Source organism: Saccostrea cucullata, unplaced genomic scaffold (genome assembly GCF_032062105.1).
Source record: "Saccostrea cucullata isolate Sc308-1 unplaced genomic scaffold, CSIRO_AGI_Scuc_v1 ctg110, whole genome shotgun sequence".
Taxonomy (NCBI): Eukaryota; Metazoa; Mollusca; class Bivalvia; order Ostreida; family Ostreidae; genus Saccostrea; species Saccostrea cuccullata.
The window spans coordinates 222,117-235,240 of record NW_026939674.1 but is presented as its reverse complement, the minus strand read 5'-3'; the positions used below and the strand labels follow the sequence as shown (position 1 = coordinate 235,240).

At 33.4% G+C, this 13,124-nt stretch overlaps 1 protein-coding gene across 15 annotated transcripts in view; it reads left to right on the top strand.

Annotated features, from left to right (window-relative positions):
* Positions 1-13,124, top strand: part of LOC134253587 (titin-like) — a 52,612-nt gene that overhangs the window by 25,162 nt on the left and 14,326 nt on the right. For all 15 annotated transcript variants that reach the window (XM_062736130.1, XM_062736134.1, XM_062736139.1 and 12 more), the window contains 3 exons: positions 973-1,036; positions 11,503-11,545; positions 12,818-12,863. In XM_062736130.1, the coding sequence (XP_062592114.1) occupies positions 973-1,036; positions 11,503-11,545; positions 12,818-12,863 (153 nt within the window). The remainder of the gene's footprint in view (positions 1-972; positions 1,037-11,502; positions 11,546-12,817; positions 12,864-13,124) is intronic.

Sequence of the window (13,124 nt, the reverse complement as noted above, 5' to 3'; positions counted from 1 at the left end):
ACATTAAAACCGCAGGATCTAAAGTCTTTAGAAATTCGTATTTTTTATTTTCAAAAGCTTTGAACTCATAAATCTTTTGCCAGATTTAAAGGGAAAATGTCTTATTTTTAATGAAATACCATGTAAAACAAAAAGGCAACCTACTTGGATCCTCCATACATTCCATACACCTGATCTGAAGATAATTAAAGCAGAAGGTAGTTGCCTCCCTTTGTCAGTTTGGCAGAGCACTAACATGGTGTTTTGCGATTACAGAGCAGACTAGCTCTTGATCAGATTAACGTAGTACCTTTACAGTTAAGTCTTTGAGCAAACACTTCCTCTTTTTCGTGAAAAAATATAAATTCCTCCAACCCCTCCCCAAGTCGTTGCTCTTGGTGAATGCAAGAAAATTCTGGTGGCAACTGCCTAAGTATAATTAAGAGAAGACAAAACTGATAGATACGATGAGTGTTATTTATAGCTTGTTTTGAGGCTCTTTTCAACAAATATTTTCTCTCCTGATGTGATGTGCACATGTCTTGTTTGTGAGTCGATTTTCATCGTAGGAAGGGATTATTAGTATCTGTGCATATAAGTGTGTGGTGAATTCACTGGAACTAAAGTTATACTTATTCACTGATATAGGAAACTTTGATTTGAATTTATTGTGATTATTTTTTCAATTTTGGAAATTTTGCAAAAAACATGGCTTCTAAATTTGGAGCTACCTTGAAATCTGTTGGAAAACCATCTTCTTCTACATCTAAATTTTCAAAAGAAGAAAAAGGAAAATTATCAACATTGCTAAACTCTCCCAAAGAAGCTGAATCTGCAAAAACAGCTTCAGCCTCTAAATCACAGCAAGTGGAAAAAGTTACTAATGTGTCCTCTAAAACTAAGGAGGAGAAGGGGAAAGTTAGTGTAGGTTCTAGTAAGTCCTCTAAAACTGAACAGAAGGGTAAACTTACCATTTCTTCTAAATTTTCAAAGGAAGAAGACAAGGGACCAAAAGGACAGAAGACCACCAGAACCAAGGAGGAGGAAACCAGAGTAGGTAAGTGTCTCATTGTGTCCTAGAGGACCACGAGAGCAAAGGAGGACATTTGAGGAGGTACATGTAAGCATCAGAAAGTGTCCAAAAGGACATCAAGAACAAAGAAAGAAACCCTTGGAGGTAAGTGTCTGATAGAGGAAGAAAGATCTCAAGAATAAAAGAGGAAATATGAAGAGGTAAGTTCTGACAGAAGAGGACCATAATAATTAAATTCGGAAACTCAGGTAGAAAAGCATGAACTGGAGGACAAAGAACAATAGTCATAAAGCATGAGTAAAAGAGTCAAATAGGGGTCAGATGACCTCAAAAAAATAAAGAAGAGGAAATTCCAGTGAAAAATTGTCTTATGGATGTCCATTGTTGTCCAGAATAGTAAGACTTGATGGACTGTTGGATGAGATCATAGTGACCTATGACCTTTTCTCAGAAATGTTAATTTAGATGAAGTAAAAGTGTGGATAAAAAACTTTTTTGAAACCACCTGTTAAAAATAAAATAGTAACTTGCTTACAGTAATTGTGCACGGATGGCTAAAGATGCATTTTAGAAAGTTTGCAATGCATTGAAACTTTCTTAAATTTTGTTAATTTCAATCATGATGGACTCTTTTGGACTGAATATGTGTGTGTGTGTGTGTGTGTGTGTGTGTGTGTGTGTGTGTGTGAGGGGGTATTGTGCAGTTTCGTTTTCCATTTAAAATTGGAAAATTAAAAATTTTCATTGGACACAAGAAAATTTTTTAAATAGGAATTTAATTTGATTCTGTAAAAATTCTTGATTGCATTTTTAACCTGGCATTTGCTCAGTATCCAAGGTTGAAAGCATTTCTTCAGAAATTCTTGTTGTGTAACTAACAAATTGAGATGCATGTAATAAGATTAGCTAGGAAGTATTGAAAACTGTCTTACAATTCACTTGTTTCCTTGGCATTGAGTAGGTATAGTGCTGGCAAATTCTTGGAGTTAGAACAAATAAATCTGTTGGAAATAATTAAAAGCACCAGAGTCTGCTGATGCCTGGGTACTTAGTTAGAGGGGAATTCTGAAGATAAAGAGTTGCAAAAAGAATTGTTCTTAATGATTTTTGCTTTCTCGTTTGAAGACATTAGTATTACAGACAAGGGAAATGGGATTTTTTGTAACACTTGCATTTGTATCCATAACCCTAACCAAGAATTTATTAATTCCATTCATTGCCTATACAAATGATTTGTAGAAGTTGTGCTGTTTTTCAAAACTATAAAGAAACCTAGCTACCATATTTTAATCTTTAGTACCAACTATAAGAAGATTGAAATTGTTTAGAATTGCAGAAGGTGAGCAAAGGCTTCTTACACCTTTTTCACCACTTTCAGTATAGTATCAAAATGTCTAGGATATATCATCATATGTTTCTCATACCATGGTTAAATCTGTCATCTCGTTGGATACAGAGGAATTATGTTGGATGTGTAGGAGGGAAAAAATATGTCTGACTTGCAACCCTGTGAAGCTCACTAGACTCATCCTGTATTATAGCTTCTGATAAGTGCATATACCTGGTAACAGTCTTAAAGTAAGTAGAAAAAAAGGACACCGATGCATCCATGGAGTTCATTTGTCAGTGTTCTTTTCAAAGGTCTCTTTGTAATGTTAGAAATGGTAGGAAGAAAAAAATAACCACTTCCTAACTGGTTTAACACAACCTTGAGAATGAAGTGGTTTGATCGATTGGTTGTATTGTACACAATCTGGCAAATCATCGTAACCACGTGGTTGTTATCTCGACAGACTAATGCGATGAGAATTCTTGTTTTGTTTTACAGTCTAACACTAGAAAAGGGAACATTATATCAAGTAGTTAATGTGTCAATGTCCATTCCTGGAGATTTTGCATAAAATAGAGCAAGAGCAAGATCTAGAGGAGATCTATGTTGAAATTTTGATGTCAAATTAACAACATAGCACACCGATACGATGCGTACCAAGATTCCAACCCTTTATCCAAAAAAAATATATGATATTGTCTAAATTTTGAAAATATAATTTTACACATTACATCCTTAATATACGGACAGCCAGGTCATATTTATTTAGAATTCTAGTTTCATTTTCAGGTGATAAACATTAATCAAAACACATGATAAGGTAAAAATTTAACTGGTGTTTTAGTTTCATTTTCAGATGTTAATCATAATAAACAAATGATAAGATAAAAATTTAACCTGTGCAAGTAGGGATTGCATAATTTGAGTTTTTTAAAGATCTTTTTCAGTCCATTTTATCACCTGGACCTGATAAATACAGATAAACGTGTGATTATGAGAGGTCCTTAAACAATCTTTTTAACACATCATTTTCCATCTATGCAGCAAAGAAATTCTCATAAAGCAGCCGTAGATACACCTTCCCCCATAAGACTGGGTAAGGTGTGTGAATCCTTGACTAGGCAAGCTATGCAGGCCCAGACCTGCTCTTCATATTCAAACATTATTAAAGAATGAAATAGCAAACAAACTATGTTTTTTATTTGTTTAAAGTTTTTGAAGCTCTAATCACTACCATTTTGAAGGGGGCCAATATCTGGCCCTTTTCTCTCCATAAATTGGCAAAGAACGTAATAAGGTTAGCCAGAGTAAACAAGTTGACACTTTTCGCAAGTTTTCGCTGAGCTGGTGCATTTTTTTTTCACTTTTCATTGGCTTAAACTGATTTTACATATTTTAGAAACCCTTATGCATATATAATAGAATGGGGATCTGGAATAAATTATTTTCTGCGGAGTTAAGTATTATACATGTATAATCGTTTTGTATCCAAACAAAGGCTTCACAAACAATGCTACAAAAAAAACCTAATATACATTTTATCAACATCTTATCAATGGTTAATCCAGTCATTGAAAGCATATGAACCTATCAATTGTTTGGTAATCAATTATTAATGTCCTAAGGGCCTCTGCAAGGTCAAAGTTCAAACTTTATTGTCAAATTTAGCGTACACCTTTCAAGAGAGAAAAAATGTATGTTGGAAGCTCTTAATATTAATGCATGGATGGCTAGCTGTGTTTTGAATGATCGTTTCTGAATTAAAAGGACCAAGAAGTCTATATTGGATTATTGCCTGCTGTTTACACTCTCAAAACAGAAAGTGGAAGTTCAGAAGTGTATCTTTAAACTTGACAGTGCAGTGACTTGGTAGTTGGTACCACCCCCCTCAGCCATTGAATCTATATGATTTTACTCTAGTGTTGTTCTAGTGCACAGCTGATATGTTGGGGGATGTAGATTTTGAGCAAGGTAGGTTTAGTAAGTTAATTACTACCACTATAACTGACCATCACCAATGCCGGTGCCATATTGATTTTTTTTCAGGTGATTCACTGTTCACCAAATGAATATAAATATATGAGTACAAAAGTAGCCTTTCAAGCAGAAATCAGTTTTTATTTATTTTTTGGTTTCGACATGGCCCGTTGATAATGATAGAGTAATGAGGTGCCTTGCTGTTCCTAAACTTTTAGAATTTTTTTTTTTACCTGAATTGTCAAACAGGTGAAGTCTATGCATATTGTGTTTTATTGGGATCGATTTACCTCTTAAAAATCTGGGAGCATTTGTATTTAATCAACACCATTTCTTTTTTGAACTGATCTCCCCTAAAGAGGAAGTCAATGAGAAATCTAAGCTGATCTCGGGTTTGGCACACTAGGTTTTGGCATGGTGGCGATAATTTGTTTTGGATAGAACCAAAACTTTATGTCTAAGCTTTATGTAACATGGTTTTATTGTTTGGGGAAGTTCTTTTTTGTTCCTTTTCTTTATGAGTTAACATAGACTAGTTAGAAGAAAAACAGACATTAATTGGTTCTTAATGGTATGTGTTCATTTAGAGGTGTTTTAAGGTCAAGGTTACACTGAAGCAGGTATACACATGCATTTTGATATAACTGTAAGAACAGAAATATATGAATTGATTGTACATACAAATATTTGCATGTGTTTTAATGCAGAGTCTATATATTTTCAAAACCATAGCTAGCTGTTTTCAATTATTGTTTAATTTACAATGGGATTTGGGAAATTGGTTTCGCTTGGTAATTATTATTTTTAGTTTGAATAATTTCAAGATAATTTCTCAAGAGAGTTATGAAAAAAATAAAATCAAGTCAAGTCTTGCACAATATTGAAACATATATGCCTCTTTTGAATCTTGAGGTTGGCCCCAAGTTAATCAAAGTTCTTAAAAGTTCTTAATTTTGACCATTAGACCATAAGAGAGGACTATACAGTTTTACAATTCTTTGTTCAGCATCTTTCCACAACTAAAAAGAGATCTGTTGGTTGTACTTTGATGAAAGTTATTATTTATCCCCTAAAGCAATGTTCTTTTTTCACAATGTTTGTGTAAGAGGATCAAGTTGAATTGTTGAAGTACATATACCATTTTCATTTAAAGGATAAAAATATATGCTTCTGCAGCTGACCCAGGGGAATTTTTAATTCCTTAGGTCTATAAACATGCAATACCTAAAATTTCATTTTGAAAGTTCTTGACTATGAAGGTGTAGTGAAAGATGATTAAGACGAAACAATGATTACCATTTTGAGGAAAAGAAATATTTTAACATCTTGTTGGCTTTGTAATACCTGTGCAGGTAATGATCTCTGTTTTCTTTTTTAATTTCTAAATCATGTAAGATGTCTGAAATTTTCAGAAATATCCCTAGAATAATTTTGGTAGGTTTTAATATCCATGAGGTAAATTAACATTTTTGAATAAGAACATCTCCATTTACTCAAGTTGACTAGATTTGATTTTGAGTTGAGGATATTTGGGTAGTTTCTAATTTAAAAGCTTGATGATAATGGACAGTAGAGTATTTGAATAAGTAAAAAAATCTACCTTATGTCTTTAGAATCACTTTATTCTTATTAAGTAATATTTTTTTCAGAAAAGTAATGAAAAATACAGGGGAAGGAACATCTGAGTTTCAAAATTTCAAATTGTACTTTTGTGTTTTTTAAAATCTGTATTTAAGGGGGAGGGGGTGTATGCTGCACTGCTTCTGTCAACTCATTGTTTTAAAATATATGTATAACCCGATGCCATAAATTTATATGTACCACTGGCAAAAAAGCCACAGTTTTTGAATTCATTCATCATTAAAATTAATACTAACTGGGCCATTTGGCGACCTTATCCACAGGGATCCTTTAAAGAGAGGGTTCCATTTGGTCATGTTGACAAGAGTCTGATGGTCTTTATATCTGTCAGAATGTGTACATAAGTCACAGAAATATCTGTAGAAATAGAATTGTACATTCTTTGTCTGCACAGAATATCCCAGCATATATATATCACTTATGAGAAGAGATTTGTAAGGTTCCCTTATCTTGCAAGAATTTTCACCTGTCCCCAGGTAGAGGGTTTATAACATAATGTACCACTCTCTATTGGGTACACAAGTCATTTTTAAGTGGACTATATATATAATATATATTCTTTTATTGTGATCAAAGATTCAGAGTCCTTGATCTATTTTGTAGTACATTTCCGTCCATTAGGAAAATCTGTATGAATGAATATACCTTTCAAAACTTGTGAAAAGGTGTCAAATTATTGATCAAGACACGATGTTAGAGGATGAGTTTTTATGATGTTCTGGGCAGATATGAAGTGATTTTTAACATGTGTTGGAGGTACTCTGCAAAGGTATTTGGTGATAAATATATAATGGACATATTGTGCTTGTTTTCCAAATCAATACCAAAGAGGATTTATTTTGTTTTTTAAGAACACTGAATTAGGATAGTATATTATATCCGTACATGTGTTGCCCCATAGTGTTTGGTATTCAGAGGACAGAAGGAGTCATTTTTCATGTCAACAAATTTGCATTTTTGAATGATTAAAGAATCTTGAGCACTCCGGATTTTACATATAAATAGTCTCGGTCATTTATATGTTTGAGGGACATCTGAAATAACACAGCACAATCTGGGGACCTCTACTCATGTTGATTACCGGGATTCAATTTACAGGACTGCCACAATTGTAATGATGTCATTACTGTCTGGAGTGTGAACGCACATATAAAGACTCGATTTAGAGGACTCTGCGTTGGTGTGAAAGTGAATTTTAACATTACTGATAAGGTCTGACATGACTGCTGAAGGTAAAGCTGATGTTTTTAGGCGGGGCGATTGTCATTGTATTGTGTAAGGTCAGACTGTAATCTTGGGCCCCCGGGGGCCTAGACCGACCAGCAGCCACACGCAGGACTTGATTGACTTTTCTGGACATTAAATGTGTGTATTGCCAGCTACAGTGGTCAGGATATTTTTACTTTATTTGCACTGTCATAGATACCAGCCCCTTTCTTATCTTGTAATGCTTTGCATTTGTACAAGGAATGTCGACCATTTTTTGGGCATCAGTGATTACATAGTCACCGTCTTACAAATTGGACGGGAATATTTTGGATAACTTTTTTGGATTGTGGATTTTTGGAAGTTCTTTTTTCTTGAGTTAACAATGACAAGTTTGAGGTCACCTGGTCATAAAGCTGGACTTCCGGCCTGGTATAACGGATACATTCACCAGTTTAGGACCACATCCCTTCCACGGACCAAGAAAGAGCGAGAACAGCTATTCTCTATCACTATTGATGATGAAGGTAATCTCTATTGTGGAATTCAATATTTTAGGATTTTAAGTCTTCAGGCATTAAGCATTTTTATGTGTTTATATGTTTGATTTTGTGTTTAAAATGTTTTCACAGGTGTTTGTGGTATGTATCAGAAAATGTGTGAGGTATGATTCTTATTGGATGAAAACAATTCTTTTGAATTTGATACATCATTGTTGAGATCTGGAAAATGAGTTGGGGACTCCAAAACAAAAGCTTTTTGCCTGCAATTTCATGTTAAAATTGCGGCCTTTACAGAAGGCATAATCTAGTCAAAGACATAAACGGGAGCTCTTTGGTCATGATTGACAACATTTTGTTTGTCAGAAGCAAACATTGCAGATCGTTGCACTATTGCACATGCTATGGAATCGTATGTAATAGTATTGAACAATAGTGCTGAAAATCACAGATTATTAAGGACATTGACAAATAATGAAATGAATGCAAATTGCCGGGTATAAAGCATATGTATTGTTGGTGGAGTTTTTTGTCCTAATTGCTTGAAAATAAATGAAGGAAATTGGTGTGTTATCCTCATTTTAAGGAAAAGGCCTTGTAGTAATTCATGTGAAAGGTCTGCAAGTCTGCAATAATATACAAGTTTTCAGAAACAATTGTGTCCTCAAAGCAATTGTTTTCAGTTTCCCACAGTACATATTTCTACATTGACTTTCATTTCCCTAGTGGTGTACATACTAAGTTAGCTGCAGGGAGAGATTTTAATTAAGAACCACTCAATTGTAAGTAATTTACTAAAAGCAATATGGTTTGTTTCTACATGTACTCAATAGATGAAAAGGCAAGATGAAACAAAAGGTATATAGTGAAGTCAATTGGAAGTATATTAATGTTAGAGGGCCATGCCCAGCTACTACATTAAATCAAGATTAAGAGCTATGATAGGTTGCCTGTACATCCTTGCATATATATCATGACAGAAATAATATATATGAAACAAAAGTTAAGTCAGAGGTGCTATGAAAAATGATGGGTGTTAAAGATGCATTTTTCAGAAATTGTAATACATGATTGTACATTTACTGTTTGCTGGAACATCTTCATCCTTTGTTTTATTTTTGACCAGGCCACTGGAATAGCTCATAAATTTTAATGCTTGTTAATTTAACAAGCAAACTATTTGTACGTTTGTCTAAACAGTTGTGAAACATATTAGGTGGGCTCTGATAAATTATGGGACAACACTTTTCTCATAAAATATAGTAAATGTAGGGCCAGCATTTTTTTATTTTTAGGTTTACGAACATCAGAATGAAAAAGTCCCGTAGGAGGAGGAAATAAAAAAAAAATTAAAATTATATTTTGGATACATTATCGACTTTTCTACATTAGTTTTTGCTTCTTTTTTTACGCTCTCCTAACAGGCTTCTTGCCACTGGACACATAAGGGTTACAAAGGGGAAATACAACCTTTAATTGTTTATTTCATCATCTACCACTTGGGGGCAGTGATATAAATCTTTTGATGTTGGACAAAATACAGATTTTTTTTTTTAAAAATCAATTTTTTAATTCTCTTTTAACATATCTTCATTTTTGTTTTTAATGTGTGTTAGGTAGATATTATTCTAAAATATTAATATACTTGAGACCTATAAAGTAATAATTCCTTTCATAAAACAGACAGGGAGTATGAAATTCCCAAGGAGTATTGAGGAGTAGGGTGGAATTTTTTTCAATTAAGTGTAAATAATTTTTCTGGCTGCCATAAACGATACTACATGCCTGTATATATTTGTATATTCTTGTTTTTAAATAGTTGAAATATTTTATTTCTTTAGGCTATTGTTTATTTCTTCCTCAAATGGACTTAACTTCTCCCACAGTTTTATTCACTACATCTGATGCACAAGAGAGATTTTCTGAAGAATGATGCTAAGACTGTAAGCTATGACAGAAACCTAAACAATGTCTCTGACAATAGCTACCATGGGCAGTTTTAAACCTGTGGGAGGAAAATAATTTACAACTGCACTATTTACAGACAGTTACTTTTGAATACGGATACATAATTATCTCATTAACATGTCACTTTGCAACAAAGTCGTCAGCATTTTATTGTTCTCTGAACGGATAAAACGTTTTGAATGGCACTTCTATCGATAAATATTTACATTAAACCAAGCTTTAGTGCTGCTATGGACTTGACACATATCTGCCTTCATTACCCGCCATGTTCATTTAAAACTGGAAGTACGAGTTCGTAAATTTGAAATATCGATCCCGACTCAAATTTGACATCGGAAAGAAAAAATTTTGTTTTTCTCAATTTTATTTTTTTTCTGAAAATTCAAAAACTTGAGCGGCGGGTTTGTAAACCTAAAAATAAAAAAATGCTGGCCTAGATTTGAAAAAAAAGAAAAAGAAAAGTGGAAAGTGGAGCACTGTGATATTGGCTCATGCAGTGGTCTTAGGTATAATACTAGTAACTCAGAGGTGACTGGTTCAAAACCCTGCCTGGTCACTTGCTGCTGTGTTGTATCCTTAGGCAGGGCACTTTATCTGCAATGTCTCAATTTACCCAGCTGTAATGATGAATACTGAAGGATTTGCCACCGAGGGAGGGGGTGGGTGGGTGGTAAGGTTGGGAGTTGGGATGGATTGGAGTTAACCTGCTATAGAATGATGTCCCATTCAGGAGAAGTCAATGACTCATCCAATTTTAACATCACAGAAACCTGTTGTAGGTACTGGCCTTTCAGCCATGTGGGACTTGGAGATGGATTTGAACTTTTCTTAATCATAGAAATGAGAACTGTCCTGATTGCATGATTTGGTAATGGAATTATGAATCAACCAATACTTAGCAGTGGGGGAGACTGACCCATCTGGTTATATTAATTCTCTCCATATGTTACATGATGGAATGTACTGTCTAGCAGACATTTTGCTGTCTGTGATGTAAGATACAAATGTTTTATAAAGACCCTGGTGAATTTGTATCAGGAAGGAAGACCATTTCAAATGTGATTTTTTCAAAAGATTTATTAATTGCAATAATTTGAGATTCTTGAATTGTTGAAGGGAATAAATAGAAGTTCAACTGTGTATAGGAAACTTGAGAGGTGTTTTGATGCTCTCTTAAATTCTTCTCGAAGTTCTCATTTTGGAGAGAATCTCAGGAATTCTGTTAGTGGTATAATTACTGATGGAAAGTACAATTCAGACAGAGTTGTCTGGGAGAAACAGTTGGTATTCTGGATATGTCCATCAGATGAAAACAAGCACTGAACAGACAGGTCAACTGAGTGCTGTTCAGGGCTTTTGGGAAGGTGGTAAGTACTGCAGAGGCTGTTCAAGTGTTAGGGGAAACTGGTAAGCATGTAAAAGTATCATTTGTACATTCATCTTGTGATGTTTTAGGTGCAAAATCTATGAATGCTATGTATACCAGAGGCCTTGAAATGAAAGATTAGTATATGTGTATAATCACTACTATGATGATTGAAGACTATAATATTATAATAATAGTATATTTAGGATAAAGCTGAATTTGAATAAAGCTATATTCTAATGTCTTCATTGTAGATATTAATTCAAATTCTAATAAAGAAGCTTTTTTAAGAAATATATTTCCTTTCATATTTATTACTGTTTGATTTATCAATATCTGTAGATATGTTTAAAGAGATTAATGTCTCCCTCAACATACATTTGAAGTAATACATCATATTGAACTATAATACACAATTTTTAAAATCTATAAAGAGGAAAAAGTTCGGGTAAATTCTAGAGGAAGGATCAATGTCCTAATGTAATGTTTCTTTTTCTTGCAGAAGAGACTGAGACTGGTCAAAAGACGACAACGACAACAAAAACGTAAGTACATTATGAATTGGAGATTACAAATATAAATACCGGGGTATTTGTTATACCATCCTACAAATATTTGTTATGTCCTACAAATATAGTTCATATCACATGTATATATTAGATCTATAGTTTAGTCTTTGAAGATTGCTTGGAGCTCGTCACTCAGTTTTCTAGATTTTTCAGACAGTGGAAGATATGTATAGCTATCAAGAAATTTTATTTCAATGCTATGAATATATATCGATCGAGGGTTTGAACATTTATTTTAAGGGTTATTTGAGTTTGAAGGAAGAGCTAAGAACATGGTTTTTCTACATTGTTTTAAAGTTGTTCAGACTGTCTTAGTCTAGGTTAGAGTACTCTTTACAGTATGTAAAACATGCTTTCAACAAACAAAATTATAATGAATTGACACTTAAGTAGCAAAGTGATTTTCATTTGCTGTGGCCTTAAAATATATCTTTATATGCATAAGGTATCATGATTATATATAATGAGACAAAATTGTCCAACCCTTGCACTTTGTTATAAGTGGTTTTACGGCATTGGCCACACAAACTCTCATATTTATAGTATAAATGATTCATGCAGTTTGTGACAAAATCTACAAAGTAAACGTGTACATCAGTCATAGATTTTTTTTTTTTACTTGTGTGATGAAACCAGGTGCGTAAATAAGTACCAATCAAATACTCACATTTACATCTTGTAATTACTAGATTATGCAAACTGTACTCAAAAAAATTGTCACCAAATATTCTTGGTACTGTGTATTGTATAAAGTGTTTTCTGTGGCTCTAGAATGTGGGATATGATAATTATTTTGTTTTTATCCACTAGATGGCAAATTATTCTGATGCATATAACTAGGGAGATAACTTTTGTGAAGATGGAGGATTTGCCATATATATTCTGAAATTATACCTACATTTGTCATTTTATATCATTCACAAATTGCAATGTACATGTATTTTAAAAACACATATTAATTTAAGAATAAATTAAATGCCATACAGAAGATAATTTATTTCTAATTCTTGTTTATAATAATGAATCAGTGTTTTCAAAAAAGAGAAAATTGGAAAAGATAAAAGCTTGGCGAAAACACATGATATTAGTGGGATAGGTGAATTGAAAATGCAAATATTGTACGACTCGAACTATTTGCACAAGTTGACGAGTGTTATCTGCAGCATTATCAGTACATAGGTGATCATTTTACTATCAGAATGTGGTACAAGAGGGATAACTCTTACATGTCTATTTCTTTCTTTACAGGACAACAGTTGTCCAGAATGGTGACATTAGTAATGGTCCACAAGAGGTGAGTGTCACATTCAAATGTCGTTTAAAGGTCACATATTACTATGTATGTGTTGAATAGTTGGATAAAAGGAAATTATATTTAATTTGGGGGAGTGAGAGAACTTGTCGATACTCTTTACAAAGCTGTATACAAAAGGTCTGAGACTGCAGAAATCATACTTAATGGGAGAGAATTATGTTTAAAATCACATTTAAGTAAATCAGTCTCAGTTTATGGTGCTTCAGATACAGTCAAACTTTGATAATTTGTACTGCATTG